The sequence below is a fragment of the Microcaecilia unicolor genome, chromosome 12 (assembly GCF_901765095.1).
Source record: "Microcaecilia unicolor chromosome 12, aMicUni1.1, whole genome shotgun sequence".
NCBI classification, from domain to species: domain Eukaryota; kingdom Metazoa; phylum Chordata; class Amphibia; order Gymnophiona; family Siphonopidae; genus Microcaecilia; species Microcaecilia unicolor.
The window spans coordinates 9,866,346-9,890,944 of NC_044042.1; the positions used below are offsets into that span (position 1 = coordinate 9,866,346).

Consider the following 24,599-nt stretch of genomic DNA (forward strand, 5'->3'; position numbering starts at 1 on the left):
AAATGAAGGAAGAAAAAGACTAAAAAGTATTTCAGACTTCCTACGGTACAGTAAGTCCCACCCTTTGACAGATACAAGAATACGCATACAAACAAGCCATGCTCACATCTCTCCTGAGGGACACCTTATGCTCTCTCTTGTGGTGTCAGAAGGTACTAAAAGGCTCACACTACCTCAAATTTACATATGTATTTTTTTGTTACATTTGTACCCCGCGCTTTCCCACTCATGGCAGGCTCAATGCGACTCACATGGAGCAATGGAGGGTTAGGTGACTTTGCCAGAGTCACAAGGCAGGGGCGTAGCCAGCCTTCCGTGGGAGAGGGGTCCGAGCCCGGGGGGAGGGGGCACATTTTAGCCCTCCCCCCGGCGCCGCTCGCCCACCGCCGACATTGCCGCCCCCCTCCCGCCGCGAACCCGCCGCCGCTGCAGCCTACCTTTACTTTTGCTGGCGGGGATCCCACTCCCCGCCAGCCGACGTCTTCTTCTTAGTCGCTTCCCGCTCTTCAATTTGTTTGCTGACGTCCTGCACGTATAATTACGTGCAGGACGTTAGCAAACAAATTGAAGTGCAGGAAGGACTGAGAAGACGTCGGCTGGCAGGGAGTGGGATCCCCGCCAGCAAAAGTAAAGGTAGGCGGCGGCGGGGGCGGGTTCGCCGGGAGGGGGGTCCTGGGGTGAATCTGCGTAGCTACGCCACTGTCACAAGGTGCTGCCTGTGCCTGAAGTGGGAACTGAACTCAGTTCCTCAGTTCCCCAGGACCAAAGTCCAGGACCCTAACCACTAGGCCACTCCTCCACTGTTGCTACTATTTGAGATTCTACATGGAATGTTGCTATTCCACTAGCAACATTCCATGTAGAAGTCGGCCCTTGCAGATCACCAATGTGGCCGCGCAGGCTTCTGCTTCTGTGAGTCTGACGTCCTGCACGTACGTGCAGGACGTCAGACTCACAGAAACAGAAGCCTGCGCAGCCTTCTACATGGAATGTTGCTAGTGGAATAGCAACATTCCATATAGAATCTCCAATAGTAGCAACATTCCATGTAGAATCTCCAATAGTATCTGTTTTATTTTTGTTACATTTGTACCCTGCGCTTTCCCACTCATGGCAGGCTCAATGCGGCTTACATGGGGCAATGAAGGGTTAAGTGACTTGCCCAGAGTCACAAGGAGCTGCCTGGGCCTGAAGTGGGAATTGAACTCAGTTCCTCAGGACCAAAGTCCACCACCCTAACCACTAGGCCACTCCTCCACGTTGCGTGCACTAATGATGCGCAGTCCGTGTACAATGAGCTGAGGGGGAAATTTCTGAGACTGGGGGGAGAAATGTTCTTTTTCTGCTCCTTTTCTACTGCCCTCTAGATTCTCAAGAACTTAGCCCTGATGCATAATTTGGGAACACAGAATTTCTAGAAACACAGAATCCTGGGACAAGATGGCAGGCAAAGGCCTAAGTTAAGATCAAATTAACTTCCCATTCAGCTTAAAACTGAGCTTGTGAATCGGAAGGGCCCAGGGTGCTGTTTGGGGCTTTTGTTTTTGACACAAGTGGTAGAATTTTTTCTTCTATTTACAAGAAAGCACTTAGGGCCACTGAAAGCAACAAACTGTTTCAAATGCCTTTTTCATGTAATAAACAGAAACCTGAGCTCATATTTTCTTTCGTGTCACCTGCACTAATTGGTATTTTGTTTGATGTTTGGTGAGATTCAAGTAGCTTCACAGTTTGGAAACGTTCTTAACTTGTACGGGATAAAAGGCAGAGGACGTCCTGAGCCCACCTCTGGCCTTCATGCAATGCCGCTGTGTTGCCCAGTTCTGTCTCCCCATCAGGGTGCAGAATTTTGCAGAACTATGTCAGAACATTCAGTTATAACATATCTTCTAGTCAGTTAGTTTTTTTCAAGCGAAAAAGGTGCTGGTACTCAAATGCTAGGCCACCCTTCAGGGATGATGGGGTGATCACTGAGAGACCCACCCCACAATAGCCAGGCCCCCTGCAACTAGTCACAGAATCTATGACAAGGCAGAATTGGTGTGTAGAGCCTGAGCTCTTTCATTAAAACTTGGGGACCATGAGCCAATTTTAGCAGACAATGGAAAAGGTGCCAGTACTCCCTCAAAAAAAGCCCTGCTAAAGAGTGACAAGATTCCACACAGAATTTCAAAGAGTAGCAACATTCCATGTAGAACCCCGAAGAATAGCAACATTCCAGAATCCTAAAGAGTGACAAGATTCCAGAATCTCAGAGTGGCAATATTCCATGTAGAACCCCAAAGAATAGCAACATTCCAGAATCTTAAAGAGTGACAAGATTCCACAATCTCAGAGTAGCAACATTCCATGTAGAACCCCAAAGAATAGCAAGATTCTGGAATCCTAAAGAGCAGTGTGTTTTTTCTAGCGAAAAAGGTGCTGGTACTCAAATGCCAGACCACCCTTCAGGGATGATGGGGTGATCACTGAGGGACCCACCCCACAACAGCCAGGCCCCCTGCAACCAGTCACACAATCTATGACAAGGCAGAATTGGTGTGTAGAGCCTGAGCTCTTTCATTAAAACTTGGGGACCATGGGCCAATTTTAGCAAACAACTGGAAAAGGTGCCGGTACTCAGTACCCCCAAGTACCCCCTCAAAAAAAGCCCTGCTTCTAGTCACTCCAATTCCTAAAAAAAAAAAAAAAATCCAGGCCAGCTGTCATATGAGCCCCAACCCACCATTTTGAAGGCTCCACACAATAAATGCAGTCAAGTTAGTAAAGAGAACCAGACTTAGAAAGCAGTGTACAGAGAATGGATATCATGTCTCCTTCTGCATGGAGATGGCAGAAGGGAATGGTGTTTATTTGGGGGACTTCCTTTACCTATTACTATTTCAGCTTTCATTTAAATCTGCTCGTTAACTGAGCTTACAATTGAGAGTGCACCCAGGGCTCTTAATGGCCTCCCTCGTAAACAAAATGGCGGCGGACTGCACACTAAAGTGTTACATGAGATCTTGAAAAATGGCAAATACTTCGAAGAGCAAAGTCCACCATTAACAGATACCCGTGTTCACTAGCAAATGTGCATAGAAGCCACGTGAGCACGATTGCTTGAATCTTTCCTCAGGGCCGCGTTTTTCTCTCTCTTGTGGTGCGAGAATGACATGGGGGATGGGGACCTGCAGTAACTGCGGGGATGGGGACAGGGACAGATCCTGCAGGGCCGGGACAGGGATGGAAGGGGCCTGTGGGGATAGGGTGGGGTCGGAGACGGGGTGGGGATGGGGACCGGAACAGAGCCCACGGGGACGGGGACAAATTTTGTCCCCGTGTCATTCTCTAGTGAGAAGGCACTTAAAGAAGCACCGTCGTCCACAAACCACATGGTTGCGGCCTGACTTAAAGCCATCCAGAAAGGCAGGCAGAGTTGTTATGCCACGCAAGCAGCCTCAAGAAAATGAACCAGGCACTGGGAAACATCCCCAAACGTCAGTGAAAAGTCGACAAACAGGTTTTGTATTTATGTCTCCAAGGCGCCAGTGCTTCCATCTGCCCTTTGCAAGGGAGACACCCCTGCCTCTCTGTGGATGATGGTGTCTTCCCTACAGCCTGGTTTGGTGCTGGTTCCAGGTAGGAACTGCTCATGTTTGCAGTTCACAAACAGTACACGGGGCATGAAGGGCCCCGGGAGGAGGACAGTGAAGGGTGGAACAGACCCATTACACCTCTACTGTTTGGGAACATGAAGCTCTGGCCTTCAGTTACGACTCCTCACGTTTATTCACCGTTGGACATACACAGCTGTATATAATAGTGATAAGTAGTCGGGTATTGTATATTATGAACCATTCTCTACACTTTGGTTCAGGGTATGAAAAAGACAGTAGAACTGACAGGCCAAAGTCTGAAGTGACACTAACTTGAACTCCAGCAATGGAAAGAGTTGAGACACCCTTGCGGTGATGAGAATGAGGAAGGGGGGGGGGGGGGGGGTTTGAAGGTACAAGGCCTGCAAGTAGAAATTAGCCTTGTGTGGCAACCTGGTGGTGCAGGTGTTTCGGAGAAATGCAGAACTGGGAAATTCCCCTGAAAGATGACAGTGCTTACTAGGAACAGTAAAGCTAATTTAGACTTTCTCAGAAATAATAACCAACATATTAGCCTAGTAAAAACTATGATATTATACTATCCAATAGGTATTAACCACTGCATTATAATATGAATTAACTGTATAAAACTGCATGTAATAGATCTTATCTGGGGGAGTCTCAGATTCAAGTATCACGGTTGTGTTGTTGCTCTGTGACTCCCCCCCCCCCCCCATGAGAAGTTAAAATTTGTAATTGTAACTTTCTCTTGGTGAGTAATAAAATCTCTAACTTCACTTTCTCATACATGTGGCCTTGCATTTTATCTCTCTAAAGCCGTTATATTATATATGCAAGTTTAGAGAGGTGGTAAAAATACTAAGCACCACTGGTCTGTCAGCACTCCACAATACTAAGTAGTGGATATTTGGGACACTGGAGTGTAAGTGGAAAGACAGTGATACAGTAGCGTAGCCAGACAGCCAATTTAGGGTGGGCCAGAGATCAAAGTGGGTGGGCCAAAAATTTCATGTCTGCTGCTGCTGCCTCCACTCTCTCAAAGTAAATCCCAGATTTGACTTCCGCCTCCTCTCCCAGTGCCCTCTCTCTCTCCCTCCCAAATCAAATGGAATACCCGAGCTGATGGGTACCTCCAAGCCCCGCCAGTTGAAGACCTCCTTCCCGCCTAACGAGCTTACTTCTTGGGCACTGTTCCTGAACCGCTGCTGCTAGACACTGGAGCGAACAGAGCGGAGCGAGAGCGAGGCTGAGCACGCCGCCGCGCACAGCCACGTCATACGGTCATACCGCGTAGGATGGAACAACGAGCTATGCGATGTGACCTGCATTTCGCCGCCGACTGCCAAGTCTGCCTCTGCAAGCCCGAAAGGTAGGTGGGCTGGAGCCTGGAGATCAGCTGAGCGGGTGCCATCTGCCATGGTACGCTACGCGATGACTCACACAGTAGAAAACATGTGAAAAAAGGCTGCTGCAGTGTGTGCGCTTGGGCGGGCCTGAGCCAAAATTGGATGGGCCTGGGCCCACCCGTAGCTACGCCCCTGCAGTGCTAATCCTAAAGTAGTAAGGAGGAGCCCATTATTAACAGTATGATAAATCCCTTACCCAAGCAGTTTACAATCTAAGGACTAGATTTACTATTAGCAGTGTGCTTTTTCTAGCAAATAAGGTGCCGGTACTCAAATGCTAGGCCACCCTTTAGGGGTGGGGTGATCACTGAGAGACCCACCCCACAATAGCCAGGCCCCCTGCAACCAGTCACAGAATCTATGACAAGGCAGAATTGGTGTGTAGAGCCTGAGCTCTTTCATTAAAACTTGTGATCCATGGGTCAATTTTAGCAGACAGTGGAAAAGGTGATTGTACTCAGTACCCCCAAGTACCCCCTCAAAAAAAGCCCTGCTAAAGAGTGACAAGATTCCATGCAGAATTTCAAAGAGTAGCAACTTTCCATGTAGAACCCCGAAGAATAGCAAGATTCTGGAATCCTAAAGAGTGGCAACATTCCATGCAGAATCTTCAATAATAGCAACATTCCATATATTTATTTATTTAGATTTTGCTCAAACCTTTTTCAGTAGTAGCTCAAGGTGAGTTCCATTCAGATACTCTGGATATTTCTCTGTCCCAGGAGGGCTCACAATCTAAGTTTGTACCTGAGGCAATGGAGGGTCAAGTGACTTGCCCAAGATCACAAGGAGCAGCAGTGGGATTTGAATTGGCCACCTCTGGATTGCAAGACCAGTGCTCTAACCACTAGGCCACTCCTCCAGGTTAAATCCGCATTTTGACTCCTAACTCTAGGCAGGAGCACTTATGCCATGTCAATGGCTTGTAAATGTTTGAGCCCAAATACTGGCACATAACTGACAGTTTTCTATGACCCACCCATGACCCTCCCATATCCACACCCCTGACCTGCCCATGCCCCTCCTACATCCACACCCCTGACCTGCCCATGCCCCTCCCACATCCACAGCCCTGACCCGCACATGCCCTTCCCACATCCACAGCCCTGACCTGCCCCTCCCATATCCACACCCCTGACCCACCCATGTCCCTCCCACATCTACGCCCCTGACCTGCCCCTCCCATATCCATACCCCTGACCCACCCATGTCCCTCTCACATCTACACCCCTGACCTGCCCATGTCCCTCCCACATCCACACCCCTTGGAGACGGGTGCCATAGAAAGTAGACACTACGGTTATAGAATAGGCATGGAAGTCATTTAAATGCAAAACTACAAATTAGTATCAATCAGTGCTCGCCAACATCAATTATTGGTATTTAATGCCAATTCAGCACCAAAGCGTAAATGGTCCCTACACACTCAATAACAAACCCAATATTTAGCACCCTTTCTAGAATTTGGCTGTAAAGGGAAAGGGGATGGGCCTTTCTGTGACTTCAGGAAACAAAAGGAGATCCGCACCTTCCACAGAAACGCAAGCACAGCAACCAGAGGTGGAAGCAAGACCAAGTCCAAATGACCAGCCCAAACAAAAAAGTAAGAGCGTCAAGCCAAGTTTATTAGGACCCTACACGGTCCGTGTTTCGGCAACAAGCCTTCCTCAGGGGCTCAAGTCGCAGCGGCGGTGGCAGTGAAAGCACAGGCTTGCCTCCACTGTAACTTGAGACCCCTGAGGAAGGATTGCTGCTGAAACACGGACCGTGTAGGATCCTAATAAACTAGGCTTGATGCTCTTATTTTTTTGTTTGGGCTGGTCATTTGGACTTGGTCTTGCTTCCACCCTGGGTTAAGTGACTTGTTCAGAGTCACAAGCAGGCAGATGATCAAAAGCAAACGCCGGCGCTAGAGGCTGTTAGCGCCATACTAGCGCCGGCGTTTGCTACCACCCCTTGATCAGAGCCCACCTGTTTGATGCTGCTTTTAATGCCTAACTTGTCACCCGCTCGTAACCTTATCTTGTCTTCCTCTCTTCAATAGTCCCTTTTCCCTATGTGCCCTATCTGTCTGTCCTACCCTCATCCCTTATCTGTCCTGTCTGTCTGTCCTGATTTAGAATGTAAGCTCTTTTGAGCAGGGACTGTCTTTTTCTTCATGTTCAATTGTGAAGCGCTGTGTACGACTGGTAGCGCTATAGAAATGATTTGTAGTAGTAGGTAGTAGTAGCCCTTGAGCGCGTGAAACAATGTGCTCGAGGGCTCTTAGCGCAAGTAGCTTGCAAATGCATGCTAATCAGCACTTAACACATTCATCCCCAATGATCAGCGACCAGCGCGATAAAGATTTGGTCGCTGGCCGCAACAAACCCTACGCCAGCTCGGAGCTGGTGTTAGGGTTTGCAGATCATTGGGGAGGAATGGTGAGCCCTGTCCGCAGGCCCCCATTCCGCCTACAGCAAACCTGCCGGTGAGGGCAGTTGAGGACATCCAAAATTTGGACGTTTCTGCAATGGGCAGTTAAGGACGTCTTTCTCATAGAAACATCTAATTTTGGACGTCCTTAACTGCCCATTGCAGAAACGTCCAAATTTTGGACGTCCTCTACTGCCCCGTCACGGAACCGTCCAAATTTTGGTCGTCCTCAACTGCCCCGTCGCTATACCTCTGACACCCCCTTGAAATTTGGCCATCCCTGCAACTGGGCAGTTGAGGACGTCCATCTTCCGATTTAAAGATGGGCGTCCTTCTCTTTTCATTGGTCTCCAGCTCAGACCTGTCAAACAAGTGCGGGAGGATTGTGCTGAGCGCATGCTCAGGCACAATTCTCCCGCACTTCTACCCCATCAGCAGAGATAATTGCGCTGCTTAAATTTGCATGCATTATCTCTGATCACAGGTCTATTTTAGAGTGCTGTTTGGAACAGCGCAGGGCTTTTGATCATCTGCCTGAAGGAGCTGCAGTGGGAATTGAACCCAGTTCCCCAGGAACAATGGCCGCTGCACTAACCACTGGGCTACTCCTCCACTTGCTATGTAATGCAAGGTTCTACATTAGGAGTCACCGACCAGGAAAAGTATCTAGTTGTCATCACTAACAATATGTTGAAACCCTCTGCTCAGCGTGCAGCGGCGGTGAAGAAAGCAAATAGAATGTTAGGTATTATTAGGAAAGGAATGGAGCATAAAAATGAGGATGTTATAATGCCTTCGTATAACTCCATGATGCGACCACACCTTGAATACTGTGTGCAATTCTGGTCACCACATCTCAAAAAAGATATAGTGGAATTAGAAAAGGTACAGAGGAGGGCGATGAAAATGATAAAGGGGATGGGACGACTTCCCTATGAGGAAAGGCCAAAGTGGCTAGGGCTCTTCAGCTTGGAGAAAAGACGGGTGAGGGGAGATATGATAGAGGTCTATAAAATAATGAGTGGAATGGAATGGGTAGACGTAAATCGCTTGTTTATTCTTTCCAAAAACTAGGACTAGGGGGCACGCAATGAAGCTACAAAGTAGTACATTTAAAACAAATTGGAGAAAATATTTCTTCATTCCACGAGAAATTAAACTCTGGAATTCGTTGCCAGAGAATGTGGTAAAAGCAGTTAGCTTTGCAGGGTTTAAAAAAGGCTTGGATAGCTTCCTAAAAGAAAAGTCCATAAGCCATTATTAAGATGGACGTGGGAAAATCTACTGCTCATTTCTAGGATAAGCAGCATAAAATGTATTGTAGTGTTTTGGATTGGCCACTGTTGGAAACAGGATGCTGGGCTTGATGGACCTTCGGTCTGTCCCAGTATAACACTGCTTATGTTCTTACGTTCTATGAGATTTGCATATAATGGAGGCAGTGTATGCAAATCAATATCATGCATATTCATTGTGGATATCCTGAAAACCCGAGTGGCAATGGGGTACTCCAGGACTGAACTGGGAAACACCCTCTGTGCTGAACTGGCAAAAATGACAGAAGTATCAATAAATAACTGCATTTTGTGCCTGCAAATAACCCCTAATTATCTGGAAAACAAACACTTAAATTTACAAATTCTAAGCACCTAAGAATAGAAGCCCTTCCTAGAGTGACCGCACCCACTGAAAGGTACTAATATTTAAAAAAGAACTGTTTATGCACTCTGCTCTCCACCCTGAAGCAGTCAGCATGAGTAGACTCCAGGAACTGAGCCCCAGTTTATCATTTTTAAAATAAGAAATTACGAGAGGCATAAGCTCAGATTAAGGGCGGCCAGGCAACAACATTGAAAACGGTTCCCACAGCAGAGGTGCCAACATCAAGAGATCCAAAGTGGGTTCCCAGAACTGCCTGGGCAGAAGTTGTGCCACCGGCAATCTGAGTCAGAATAAATTTGTTATGCGTGCAAACCTAAGAATCATTAAGTCAAAAGTGTTCCAGCACAAGGAAGACACAAAAACAGTATTAACTTAGTTGCTTGTTTTGTTATTATTAACTTTACATGGTATTATCCTGTTTTTTTCTGACTACATTTGTTTTCTTCACAATATCCTAGCAAAATTGTAATTGTAGGCCTGTATCACTAGTGTTTAAAGGAATTTCAGAAGTTTCCTCTTTTCTGCCTGTTTTATTACGAATTTAACTAAAACAATGAGGTGCAGCTTGTCAACAGAACATTCAGTTCACTGTTCCTCTCATATGAGGAAAGGCTAAAGAGGTTAGGGCTCTTCAGCTTGGAAAAGAGAGAGATGAGGAGAGATATACAGGGCCGCCGAGAGACTGGGCTGGGCCCCCGGCCCCCAATGCCACCCCCCCCCAGGTTGTCGCCACCCCCTCTGAGGGGGGCCCGGCACCACAGTCCCACCCGCCTCCGCCACCAGGCCGGGCCCCTTCCACCCGAACCCCCACAAGCAGAAGTGCTGTCTTCTGACTCCGGCGTGTGCGGCCCACACAGACGCGCTCCTCTCAGCTGATCTTCGGTGTACTCAGACGCACAGAAGCCCTGCAGAGTACAGCGAAGATCAGCTGAGAGGAGCGCGTCTGTGTGGGCTGCGCACGCCGGAGTCAGAAGACAGCACTTCTGCTGTCGGGGGTTCGGGTGGAAGGGGCCCAGTGGCGGGTGGGACTGCGGCACTGGGCCCCGGGAATTTTGTCCCCCCTGTCCCCTCCTCTCGGCGGCCCTGGAGATATGATTGAGGTCTACAAAATCCTGCGTGGTGTAGAACAAGTAGAAGTAAATCGATTTTTTTACTCGTTCCAAAAGTACAAAGACTAGGGGACACTCGAGGAAGTTACATGGAAATAGTTTTAAAACAAATAGGAGGAAATATTTTTTTCACTCAACAAATAGGTAAGCTCTGGAACCCTTTGCCGGAGGATGTGATAATGGCGGTTAGAGTATCTAGGTTAAAAAAAAAAAGGTTTGTACAAGTTCCTGGAGGAAAAGTCCATAGTCTGCTATTGAGACAGACATGGGAAGCAACTGTTTGCCCTGGGATTTGTAGTATGGAGTGTTGCTACGATTTGGGTTTCTGCCAGGTACTTGTGACCTAGCTTGGCCACTGTTTGGAAAACAGGATACTGGGCTAGATGGACCACTGGTCTGACCCAGTATGGCTACTCTTATGTTCCTAAGTTCCACTGATACATATTATACAGAATGAATACAGCACGAACAGCAGGTGTTCATCAGGGTCTCATACAGGTATCCCACTGACATACCTACACCAGTAATTCCCAGACTGTGTGCCATAGTGAACTTACAGGGGAACCACAGCATATTTTAAGACCCCCTTCAAAATTGTGGCAAAGTGGATCTCAAACAGTGGACCGCTTCAGCTGGCAGGGCTTGGTCATCCTGGCCAACAAAGGTAGGCTTCCACATCACTGTCACTGTTATCACCACTGCTGTGGGGGGGGGGGGGGGGGGGGGGGGGGAGGAGGAGAAGACCTTAGAGGAAATGTGTGGCCTAGGGGTGCTGTGAAAAAAATTCCGTAGGCCTCCTTTTACTAAGCTGTGGTGGTGATTTCCGCGCAGCAAATGCGACAAAGCCCAAAGGAATTGAACGGGCTTTTCTTGCATTTGCGGCTCAAAGAATCAGTACCACGGCTTAGTAAAAAGGAGCCCTTAAACACCACGGGCACCGTGAACCAAGAAAATTTGGGAACCAATAACCTAAAGTAGGGAATACAGCACAAACACCTGAAGAGCAGGTGCTCATCAGAGCCCCAGGCAGGCATCACACACCTAACCCGTGAATACAGCACAGACAGCTGGAGAGCAGATATTCATCGGAGTCCCATACAGGTATCCCACTGATGTACTACCTAAACCGTGAATACAGCACAGACAGCTGATGAGCAGATGTTCATCGGAGTCCCATACAGGAATCCCACTGATGTACCTAAACCATGAATACAGCACAGACAACAGAAGAAGGAAATTTAGGGAAAGTCATGCAACATTTGTGCTCTGAATAAATCCTCTATGTCATCGAGACAAAAAGAAGGAAGAAACAAGCCCACCAGAGGCGGTGACTGTGTCCCCAAACAAAAGGGACCTGCAGCTTTAAGGAAAAACTCCGAAGGAGAAGCAGTGCTGGGGAGACTTGCCATGTCCTATACACCTGAGTGGGGCAGCTTTGGGCTCCTCTGCAGATATTTACCCGGTAGAATTGGGGCTGGATCTTTTGGTGGCCCACTTGAACAATGTCTCATTGTACCTGGGCTGGGAGATCGGCAGGAATGTGACCGGAGCAGTTGCTGCAGGTACTGTGTGGGGTGTGGTTTGGGCAGGAACTCAGCTGTCTCTCACCCCACAGCTCTCCCTGTGTCAGGAAGGACTGGGGCTGCTGCAGACACACGGTCACAGCATGTGTTAAAGAGACAGGCATGAAGAAAACCCACTCCAAGCCGGGGACTTTAACTCGCCTGTTCGGCAAGAAACAGCAGGACAATTCCCTGTTCGTGGACAGCCCTCCCTGGATCTTACCCCAGACCTCCAAGCGAGGGGCTTCCAAGGAGGAACATGGTCAGTATGGCTGCTTTCTGCTGGGTGGGGGAGGTGCAGGGGACGAGCACTTTTTATACCAGTCCCGGAGAGTATATGTGAAGGGGAGGGGGAGGGGGGGAGTAATTCACTTTTTTAGGAAAGTTCCGAGAGGACTTAGGAATTTGGGTTTCTCTGTCCGGACTAGTCTGGTAACATGAGCACGGTCGTCCAGCTATTGCACTGGTTCAAAATGCTGAATGTAGTTTGGGGCTGGGGGGAACCACTGGACACCATGAAGCAGGGGGAAGAAAAACCCAGCTAAAAATCTGGGAGTCTTGGCAATCGTAGGTGCCAGCTTTTCAAAACGATTTGGGGGTGCTGTGCTAAATAAATATCACTCCTTCCTGGACAAAGTTGAGGGGTTAGCTGACCATTGGGGGTGGGGCTTAAGCACCCACTGCACTCACAGAGCTGGCTCCTAGGTTGACAATCTACAGCAGGGGAAAAAAAATCAGAACCCACTGGTGTGTAAGTAAGCGGAAAAAAACAGCGCTGTAACATGTTCTTAGGAGCAGTCAGGGCCCCAGGCTGGTGTGACCTTCAAGGAAGCTTGGAGCTGCTAATCCCACACTTAATTAAGAAATTCAGCAGATAAAAAAAAGTGCAAACTTGCAAGCGCTTTACCTTAATGAACTGAAGTTTGCAATTTCACTGGGTGGAATAAATTGTATGGTGAAACCTGTTTATTGGATTAGCTTACCGGAGGAAAGGGGTTTGGGATTTTAATATACGGCCTTTCTGCGGTTACAGTCAAAGCGGTTTACCTTCTGCACTACTGTATCCACTTTTGTTAGTACAAATGAAAGGAGTGGAGTAGCTTAATGGTTAGTGCAGTGGCCTGAGAACCAGGGGAACTGGGTTCAATTCCCCACTGCAGTTCTTTGTGACTCTGGGCCAGATAGGAAATAAGTACCTGTATATAATGGAAGGCGGGGATAGTGCTGGGCAGACTTATACGGTCTGTGCCAGAGCCGGTGGTTGGGGGGCGGGGATAGTGCTGGGCAGACTTATTCGGTCTGTACCCTGAAAAAGACAGGTACAAATCAAGGTAAGTTATATACAAAAAATGGAACATGTGAGTTTATCTTGTTGGGCAGACTGGATGGACTGTGCAGGTCTTTTTCTGCCGTCATCTACTATGTTACTATGTTTTGATTGTAACCACAGGAAGGAATCTCATGATCCCCTTTCCCTAAAAATAACTAGGAAGGGGTTGCTGCACTGTTCAAAATCAGCAGCCTTACAGGCATCGCGCACACATATCCAGGTCAGTCCTGGATTTCTGACAGCCCCATCCTGAGATATTCTAGGACTGGGAACTACAAATCCCACACTGCTTTGGGATGTAAGCAGAATTGGCCAAAAGATAACTTGGCAACTTTGCACACATAAAACACAAATGCTAAACAGTGACCTTGAGGTTGTCACCTGACCCAGATCAACCTAAAGTGGCTGAGCCAGTCCTGGCTTTGGCCCAGTGCATGGATGGAAATGTAGTCCTGATCCCTTCCCTCTGGATTTTGTGTTCTGTGGACACTATTCATATGATTGCTGGCTTCTGCTTAATTTACTGCAGATTGATTTTATCTTACGCTTACTGCGCGCTAACACTGAACTACCACTGAGGCAGTGCGGCCGCCGGCGGTAGTTCCAGGTTAAGTGCGCGCCATTTCTGGCGCTGCCTGGAAAGTTTTTTTTTTTTGGTCTAGTGTGGCGCAAACCCGGTGGTAATTGGGCATCGCCATGTTTTGCCCAGTTACCGCTGGAGCCCTTACCGCCACCTGAATGGGTGCCAGTAAGTGCTGCTCACCGCATGACCACGTGGTGAAAAAGGTCCCCCTCCCCCGCCACTACCGCAGGGCCCTTTTCCCTGCAGCTTAGTGAAAGGGATGGATCCACAGAAGCTTAGCGGAGATTGGGCGGCAGAGCCGGTGGTGGGAGGCGGGGCTAGTGCTGGGCAGACTTCTACGGTCTGTGCCCTGAAAATGGCAGATAATGGCAGATACAAATCAAGGTCAGGTATACACGTAAAGCAGCACATGAGTTTATCTTCTTGGGCAGAGTGGATGGACCGTTCAGGTCTTTATCTGGTGTCATTTACTATGTTACTATGTTACTCTTTGGGGTTCTACATGGAATGTTGCTGCTAATTGGGATTCCAGAATCTTGTAACTCTTTAGGATTCCAGAATCTTCAGACCTTTTAGTACAAGAACAGTGCTGGGCAGACTTCTACGGTCTGTGCCCTGAGAATGGCAAGGACAAATCAAACTCAGGTATACATATAAAGTATCACTTACCATGTAAAATGAGTTTATCTTGTTGGGCAGACTGGATGGACCGTACAGGTCTTTCTCTGCCGTCATCTACTATGTTACTATGATCCCAAAGTTTGTGGTCATTATGCCCTGGTTATAGCAAGAAAAGCAGAAAACCACAAGTTCAAGGATGAAAAGCAGCCAAAACCGGATCTGGATGAGCTGCTCTGGGTTGACTTGGAAAAAAGACATTTTTTAAAAGCAAAGAGGTCTAGGATTAATACAAGTTTCACAATATTTTTGTTTCCAAAGAGCCAGGGCCGCCGAGAGACTGGGCCGGGCCAGGGGCAAGGCCGCCCCCGGCCCCCCCCCCCCGAGGTCATCGTTGCCCCCCTCCATCCACCACCGGGCCGTGCCCCCCTGAATTCAAATCATAGCGCCTCACCTCGACCTCGCTCCGTGTGAAAGAATTGCAGCAGCGGCAGTCTGCAGATCGCCTCCCTTCGGGCCTTCCCTCCCTGTGTCCCGCCCTCGCGCAAGTTAGGTCAGACGAGGGCGGGACACAGGGAGGGAAGGCCCGAAGGGAGGCGTTGTGCAGACTGCCGCTGCTGCGCTTCTTTCACGCGGAGCGAGGTCGAGGTGAGGCGCTATGATTTGAATTCAGTGGGGCCCGGCCCGGTGGTGGATGGAGGGGGCTGGGTGGAGGAGACTGCAGTGCCGGGCCCCCCTTGAAAGCCCGGGCCCAGGGAATTTTGTTCCCCCTGCCCCCCCCCCCTCCGCGGCCCTGCAAAGAGCATAGAAATCCTAAGATTAAATATGCCAGCACATGGGATCATTTAAAGCTCAATATGGTAAAAAAAACCTCAAATTCTCTTACTTTCTAATCACTCATGTGATGACGTACCTTCAGAGTTTATAATTAATGATGTTACGATTCCAATTGTTGACACTATTCAAAATCTGGGGGGTACCTACGTGACTCTTCTCTCTGTGAGACCGCGGGTTATGCATGTTGTAAAATAAGTCTTTTTGGCATTAAAAATAGAAGGTTTTGTGATTCCATCAGGTTTTTTTTTCCAATTTTAGGTTGGTTATACAAAACATGCTGATGCCATGTTGTCGTGGTTTACTGATAGGTTTGAACAAGAATCGGCTGAAAGCTTTGCAAATTGCGCAGAATTTCTGCGGCAAGAGTTGTTTCTGGTTCGCCGTGATCTTGCCATATTACCCCCGATTTAGAGGGAATTTCATTGGTTGCCGAGTGAGCAAATAATAACTTTCAAAATATTAATGTTGGCATTCAAAGTACTTAATAAATTACTCTCTCTGGTTTTTGCTTCTACATTGAGAGTTTAGCAACCCAGAGCACTGAGGTCAGCTAATTTAAACTTGATAGAAATACCATCTTTTAAGCAAATCAGACTTGTGGAGTATCAGACCGCTATGTTCAAAGTGTTGGGACACAAACCAGTGGCGGTCCTTGGTTGTATGCCACCCGGGGCGGATCACCGCTGCGCATCCCCCCCTCCCAGGTGCAGCACGCCCCCCCCCGGGTGCAGCATCACCTCCAAGCCCCCACCACCTGGGTGCACGCTGCAGGAGGGGTGCAGGGAGCAGCCGCGTGGCTGTCGGCTTCGCTGGTTCCCTGCTCCCTCTGCCCTGGGACAGGAAGTAACAGGAGAGGGAGCAGGGAACCAGCGGGGCCGACAGCCGCACAGCTGCTCCCCGCACCCCTCCTGCAGCGTGCACCCGGGGCGGACCACCCCCACTCGGTACGCCACTGACAAAAACTCTAGATTGGACTGCCACCCTTGTTGAGAGGTCTACAGAATTGTACTGATTTTAAACAAAAATTTAAAAACATTCCTGTTTCAACAAACATTTGGATGTTAGGTGACTCATGGCTTAGCATGTACTAAAATTAGCGCGTGTTAAATACTAGAGTCGCCCATATGTTCCTATAGGCGAGAGCATTTACTGCATGCGAATCATTAGCGAGCACTAAAAATGCTAGGTCGCCCTTAGCACGGCTTAGTAAACAGGGCCCATAGTGTATTGCTAAGTTTCTCACTTTGAAGGGGAGTGTGGTAGCCGTGTTAGTCCACTCTTAAGGTTATCAATAGAAATCAAACAAAATAAAACATGGAAAAGAAAATAAGATGATACCTTTTTTATTGGACATAACTTAATACATTTCTTGATTAGCTTTCGAAGGTTGCCCTTCTTCGTCAGATCGGAAATAAGCAAATGTGCTAGCTGACAGTGTATATAAGTGAAAACATTCAAGCATTACTATGACAGTCTGACAGGGTGGGAGGATGGGGGTGGGTTGGAGGTATGCATGGGGACATCAAAGCATATCATTGATATTCTAACAGGATGGGTGTGGATAGGTGAGGGGAGGGTGATCAACAGAGACATACAGTTTTATGGTTTAGGAACCCCAGGTCCTTGTTAAGTCCTTTCTGTTGGGTGTTAAAATATTCAATCATTCTGACTTCATGCATACCTCCGACCCACCCCCATCCTCCTACCCTGTCAGACTGTCATAGTAATGCTTGAATGTTTTCACTTATATACACTGTCAGCTAGCACATTTGCTTATTTCCGATCTGAGGAAGAAGGGCCACCTTCGAAAGCTAATCAAGAAATGTATTAAGTTATGTCCAATAAAAAAGGTATCATCTTATTTTCTTTTCCATGTTTTATTTTGTTTGATCACTTTGAAGGAAATTGTCTCTATAAGGCACAATGATGTGATGTGTTGTTTTGTTTTGTATTTTATGTTTGTTTGTTTTTAAGTTGAATTTTATCTTAGTTTGTTCCCCGCCAAGTACGATGAGATTGTGTAGCTAATAAATATTTTAAATAAATAAATCTTTAATTTCATAAGCTAAACAGGATCTTAGCCACAAAATCGAGGTCCCACTCAGCACAGCAATCTCTGCTTGATTTCAGGTGGAAGCAGTGAGTACAAGAAACTCATCCTGCATAAAGGCACATTGGCTGCCCTTTTGTGATATTGCTCTTTTTTCGGGGGGGGGGGGGGGGGCAGGGGTCATGGGTTTGATATACTGCCTTTCTGTGGCACAAAGTGGTTTACAAATTACATACAGGTTCTTTGTCCCTAGTGGGCTCACAATCAAAGTTGGTTTTTTTTTTTTTTTTTTTGGGGGGGGGGGGGGGGTACCTGAGGTACAAGGAGCCACAGTGGGAATTGAACCCAGTTCCCCAGGTTCTCAGCTCACTGTTCTAACCATTAGGTTACCCCTCCACCACAGGGACATGAGAACTGATATTGACCAATCAGTTCCAAGAGGTGCTTCAGTAATGCCCTTGTGCTCTGAACCTTCAGATTCGATGAGAATAGAATTTAACATTTCCTACAAGAGGTTACAATACTGGCAGCCAGGGCAGGACTAGGTGGTTGCCTGGGGTGGCAACTTCTGGGGTGCAGCAAAATCTGCTGCAGTCGGAGCAAAATAGTAAGTCCTGACAGCCACTCAAACAAAGAACCAACATCATAACAAAGTTTAGTATTTTGTAATAAACAGCAAAGGCATGATGTCCAATTATACAGTTCTATAGAATTGTTGTAGGGTGATCATGACTGCAGAGTTGAATTATTGAAATGTTGGAGGGAGAGTCCATAGTCTAGGGACATGAAAGCTAATTGTGGGGGGGGTGTGAAGCTGAAGGGTCATCAAATAGTTTTGCACTGGCTCTGTTGGTAGCATGGTGTTTCCTATACTCTATTCAGGGGGTTGGTAATAGAGGAAAGGAAGAACATAAGTGTTGCCATACTGGGGCAGACTGAAGGTCCATCAAGCCCAGTATCCTGTTTCCAACAGTGGCCAATCCAGGTCACAAGTACCTGGTAAGATCCCAAAACAGTTCAATACATTTTATGCTGCTTAGCCTAGAAATAAGCAGTGAATTTTCCCCAAGGCCATCTTAATAATGGCTTATGGACTTTTCTTTTAGGAAATTAGCCAAGTCTTTTTTAAAACCCCGCTAAGCTAATTGCTTTTACTACATTCTCTGGCAACAAATTGCAGAGTTTAATTACACGTTGAGTGAAGAAATATTTTCTCTGATTTGTTTAAATTTTACTACTTTGTAGCTTCATTGCGTGCCCCCTAGTCTTAGTATTTTGGGAAAGAGTAAACAAGTGATTCACGTCTACCCGTTCCACTCCACTCATTATTTTATAGACCTCTATCATATCTCCCCTCAGCTGTCTTTCCTCCAAGCTGAAGAGCCCTAGCCGCTTCAGCCTTTCTTCATAGGGAAGTCATCCTATCCCCTTTATCATTTTCGTCACCCTTCTCTGTACCTTTTCTAATTCCACTATATCTTGTTTGAGATGCGGTGATCAGAATTGCACACAGTATTCAAGGTACGGTCGAACCATGGAGCAATACAAAGGCATTATGACATCCTCATTTTAATTTTCCATTTCTTTCCTAATAATACCTAACATTCTATTTGCTTTCTGTGCTGTCATAGTACACTGAGCAGAGGGTTTCAGAGTATCATCAACGGTGACTCCTAATGCGGAACCTTGCATCACGTAGCTGTAGTTCGGGTTCCTCTTTCCCACCTGTATAACGTTGTGTCTTATTCCAAGTAGATAATATTATTCTCCAATCAGTAGCTATAATCCCTGACTCATCAGTTTGGGCTCCTCATCATCTAGTTATGGCCCTGGGGAATGGGGGATTTCATTTGATTTAATAATTTGATATAGCACCTTAAACACAAGTTTTAAAGTGGTTTACAATAACAAAAAACATAATACAATCAACAGATAAGACAACTGAAATTAAATCCCACCCATCAATATTCATAATGAAATACTCCAGGGGGATTCTGTGCAAAAAAATTTGAAAATTCTGCACACTTCGTAATTTTTTTGTGTGCAGAATTCCCCTATTATAAGGACTGCCATCACCTCTCGGCATGAAATACCCATCAACCCCTCCACAGTTTTCCATGCACTTTCATGCAGACTTCCATTCCATTCCCATGGTGAGCACACACTCCTCATCCACCTTTTTGTTCCGCCCCCTCCCTGCATCCACACTCCATCCATCTTTTTTCCAGCCCCCCCCCCGTACACACACTCCATCCCCCTTTTTCCAGGCCCCTCCAGCAAACACACCCCATCCATATTTTTTCCAGCCCCCCCCCCCCCCCGCACACACACTTCATCCACCCTTTTTCCAGGCCCCTCCAGCAAACACATCCCATCCATATTTTTTCCAGCACCCACCCATCATCCACCTTTTTTTCTCAGTTCCCCTCCCTGCACTCACCTTTAATTCCAGTCCACCTCCTTGCACCCCCCACTCCACATTTTTCCAGAGCCCCTCCCCCTCCCTCCTGTACACTCACCGGTCCAGTGATGTAGGAGGAGGAGGAGCTGCGGAGCCCCAGGTCAGGCTGCTTTCTGCTCCTCTGCTGTCCTGGGCCCGAGTATTCCTTTGAGTCACATGGTCCTCCATACAGCCGTGCGGCTTAAAGGAACCGCGGAAGTAGAGGGGGAAGCAGCCCGACCCTCGGCTGTGCAGTTCCTCCACCGGACCGGTGAGTGCGCAGGGAGGGAGGGAGGAAGTAACAGACGCTTTACTGCTAGGGGTATCTGTGCCGCTGTACCTGCAAAAGCAGACTGCAGAGAATTCTGCACGGGAAAGGGGAGGGGAGGAATTTGATGCAGATTTATGTGCTGCGCAGAATTCCCCTACGAGTAAATTTAAAAATTGCCAAAGGTATTTTGAAACAACCAAGTTCTCAAGGCTTTTTGAAAACTGAAGTAGCTACTTAAGGGGCCCTTTTCTTAAGCCGCGTAAGCGTCTATGCGTGCTGAACGCACGCCAAAATGCAGTTATCACCAGACTACCATGTGGCTCTTGCTGTAATTTCATTTCTGGCGTGCGTCCAAAAATAATTTTTATTTTCAGACATGCGTATCGGACATGCGTAGGTCATTACCGCCCAGTTACCGTATGAGACTTTATCGCTAGGTCAATGGCCGGTGCTGAGGTCTCGGACCCAAAATGGACACGCGGCAATTTTCATTTTGCCGCATGTCCATTTACGGCAAAAATTTTGAAAAGGCATTTTTTTTTTTACAGGTGCACTGAAAAATGATTCTGCCCGCGCCCAAAACACGCATCTACACTTCCGCAGGCCATTTTTCACTGCGCCTTTCTAAAAGGACCCCTAAACTGCTAACCACATCAGCTAAAGAATTCCGTAAGAATCGACTTGCATAACTAAAGGCCAGTTCCTAATCGATAACAATTTAACCGTCTTTAAAGACAGAAGTTGCAAGATTGTAAGAATTTTGAATGTTCTTGAGGAGCCATTTTTTCCAGAAAGATATCCTGGTACACCCATATGAAAAGCCTTAAAAAAGCATGCATAAAATCAAGATATCCTAGTAGAGTATTTAATGTGGTCAAATTTCTTGACGTTGCATGAACAATTTTGACCAGATTGGACTGAGTCAGGAAAGGTTTCAACTGATGAATCAGCCGTACTTGGAAATAGCATGAGCTTACAACATTACTAATGTCAAAATTCAAAGCATTATCGCAATGAGAGGAATCCATTTACCCTGCATCGTTGGCTGAGTAACAAGTGGTTTAGATTTCTGAGATAACCACATAGCAACAGATTTATCAACATTTAGAATCAGCTCACGGTCTCTCAACCGGTTTTCCAACATTACCAATTTACAATTCAAACTGAGCATCAAATCAAACACCCTCTTGTTATGCTCCCAAATTTAGGAGGCTCGGTGAAATTTTAGTATAAGGTTAGGCACTGAGTCGTAGTAAATTTTCAAAGAGGACAATTAAGGAGCATAAATCCTTTGACTATTGGTCACTTGGTATGTGTAAAACCTTTTTAACACACATTTACCTATGAATGAATGGATGTATGTTAAGTCAATTAGTGTATGTTAAGTTCTAACAGAGAAGGGCAATGGAAATGATAAAGGGGATTGGGCGACTTTCCTATGAGAAGGGCTAATGTGGCTAGGGCTCTTCAGCTTGGAGAAAAGACAGCCGAGGGGAGATATGATAGAGGTCTATAAAGTAATGAGTGGAGTTGAACGGGTAGATGTGAAGCGTCTGTTTACTCTTTCCAAAAATACTAGGACTAGGGGGTTCACAATGAAGCTACAAAGTAGTAAATTTAAAACAAATTGGAGAAAATATTTCTTCACTCAACGTGTAATTAAACTTTGGGATTCATTGCCAGAGATTGTGGTTAAAGCAGTTAGCTTAGCAAGGTTTAAAAAAAAGGTTTTGATAGTTTCCTAAAAGTCCATAAGCTATTACAATATTAAGATGGACGTGAAAAATCCACTTCTTCTTTCTAGGATAAGGGGTTCTGGGATCTTGCCAGGTACTTGTGACCTGGATTGGCCACTGTTGGAAACAGGATACTGAGCTTGATGGACCTTTGGTCTGACCCAGTATGGCAATACTTAAGTACTTATGTAAAATCTGGGGATCACACGGTTAATATTACTCAATGTTCTGCGATATTGAGTTACTAGTAATTTACTTACTATAGTTAATTACTTTATTGCCGTAATCAATAAAGTAGTTAACTACTTATTCATTATCCCAGTAACTGTAATTATTTTTGAAGAGTAACTGAACAACTTTTGACGTGACAGAGGATGTGGTTGGCATGAGTTAGTCAAACCTCCTTCAAATAAGCATCAAGAGATCAAGTTATGCAATATTCACATTGCGGTTGCGTATAAGTTGGTACCTCTTCACGTACCATAAGGCTTTTACCATAAGTATTCTTGTTTGTGGTTTTGGGAAAGGAAAAGTAATTAAGTCACTTTAAGCAGGTAACTGTAATCAGTAATCAATTACTTTCCTAAATGAGTAATGTAATTACTGTACCTAATTATTTCAAGCTGAGAAGTAACTAGTAACTGTAATTAATTACGTTTTTGTTTTGTTTTTTTATTTGTACCCCGCGCTTTCCCACTCATGGCAGGCTTAATGCGGCTTACATGGGGCAATGGAGGGTTAAGTGACTTGCCCAGAGTCACAAGGAGCTGCCTGTGCCTGAAGTGGGAATCGAACCCAGTTCCTCAGGACCAAAGTCCACCACCCTAACCACTAGGCCACTCCTCCACTGTTGCTACTATTTAAGATTCTACATGGAATGTTGCTATTCCACTAGCAACATTCCATGTAGAAGTCGGCCCTTGCAGTTCACCAATGTGGCCGCGCAGGCTTCTGCTTCTGTGAGTCTGACGTCCTGCACGTACCTGCAGGACGTCAGACTCACAGAAACAGAAGCCTGCGCAGCCGTCTACATGGAATGTTGCTAGTGGAATAGCAACATTCCATGTAGAATCTCCAATAGTAGCAACATTCCATGTAGAATCTCCAATAGTATCTATTTTATTTTTGTTACATTTGTACCCTGCGCTTTCCCACTCATGGCAGGCTCAATGCGGCTTACATGGGGCAATGGAGGGTTAAGTGACTTGCCCAGAGTCACAAGGAGCTGCCTGTGCCTGCAGTGGGAATCGAACCCAGTTCCCCAGGACCAAAGTCCACCACTCTAACCACTAGGCCTCTCCTCCACTCTAGCACAACAGTGGCATTATTAACCAGTGGAACCTCACCTACCTGGTTAAGCAGCGCTGAACGATTGAGCCTATTGGTTTTACAATATCTGCTTGTTATTCTGCTATTATGTTTCATCATTATCATGCTGCCCAAGATCCTTCTGTAGCACTAAATGTCTATTTTCTAATGTATTTCCACTATTGATAATGTAATGTAAACCACATTGAGCCTGCAAAGAGGTGGGAAAATGTGGGCTACAAATGCAATAAATAAATAAAAATAAATATTATTTATTAATCTGTTTTTGTATTTACCTTTTATATTGTTTTGCTGAATTGTAAACCATATTAATTGACTTCATAAAGGGCAAATGATACTTTTATTTTTTATTTCTGGATTCCTTTACAGAGCTGAATCATGTATTGTTGTTATTGTTGTTACATTTGTGTCCCACGCTTTCCCACTCATGGCAGGCTCAATGCGGCTTACATGGGGCAATGGAGGGTTAAGTGACTTGCCCAGAGTCACAAGGAGCTGCCTGTGCCGGGAATCGAACTCAGTTCCTCAGTTCCCCAGGACCAAAGTCCACCACCCTAACCACTAGGCCACTCCTCCACTGTTGCTACTATTTGAGATTCTACATGGAATGTTGCTATTCCATGTAGAAGTCGGCCCTTGCAGATCACCAATGTGGCCGCGCAGGCTTCTGCTTCTGTGAGTCTGACGTCCTGCACGTACGTGCAGGACGTCAGACTCACAGAAACAGAAGCCTGCGCAGCCTTCTACATGGAATGTTGCTAGTGGAATAGCAACATTCCATGTAGAATCTCCAATAGTAGCAACATTAGATTCTGCAATAGTAGCAACATTCCATGTAGAATCTCCAATAGTATCTATTTTATTTTTGTTACATTTGTACCCCGCGCTTTCCCACTCATGGCAGGCTCAATGCGGCTTACATGGGGCAATGGAGGGTTAAGTGACTTGCCCAGAGTCACAAGGAGCTGCCTGTGCCTGAAGTGGGAATTGAACTCAGTTCCTCAGGACCAAAGTCCACCACCCTAATCACTAGGCCACTCCTCCACTGTTGCTACTATTTGAGATGTTGCTATTCCACTAGCAACGTTCCATGTAGAAGTCGGTCCTTGCAGATCACCAATGTGACCGCGCAGGCTTCTGCTTCTGTGAGTCTAACGTCCTGCACGTACGTGCAGGACGTCAGACTCACAGAAACAGAAGCCTGCGCAGCCTTCTACATGGAATAGCAACATTCCATGTAGAATCTCCAATAGTAGCAACATTCCATGTAGAATCTCCAACAGTAGCAACATTCCATGTAGAATCTCCAACAGTAGCAACATTCCATGTAGAATCTCCAATAGTATCTACTTTATTTTTGTTACATTTGTACCCTGCGCTTTGCCACTCATGGCAGGCTCAATGCGGGGGGCAATGGAGGGTTAAGTGACTTGCCCAGAGTCACAAGGAGCTGCCTGTGCCGGGAATCGAACTCAGTTCCTCAGTTCCCCAGGACCAAAGTCCACCACCCTAACCACTAGGCCACTCCTCCACTTAAATGTCGTCAAGATGAGCTGTTTCAATTTTTAAATCCAACTACGTCTTGTGGTGGTGGTTTTTTTTTTTTTTGGTGCTATGAGATTTCCTTGTTTCACTATGTGAAACAAACAAAA

General features: G+C 46.5%; 1 protein-coding gene across 1 annotated transcript in view; it reads left to right on the forward strand.

The window, feature by feature from the left end:
- Positions 1-11,837: 11,837 nt before the first annotated feature.
- The window catches only part of LOC115481560 (uncharacterized protein C6orf132 homolog), a 69,081-nt gene continuing 56,319 nt past the window's right edge, over positions 11,838-24,599 (forward strand). The window contains exon 1 of the mRNA XM_030220796.1: positions 11,838-12,015. Within this exon, the coding sequence (XP_030076656.1) occupies positions 11,877-12,015 (139 nt within the window). The 5' untranslated portion in view covers positions 11,838-11,876. The remainder of the gene's footprint in view (positions 12,016-24,599) is intronic.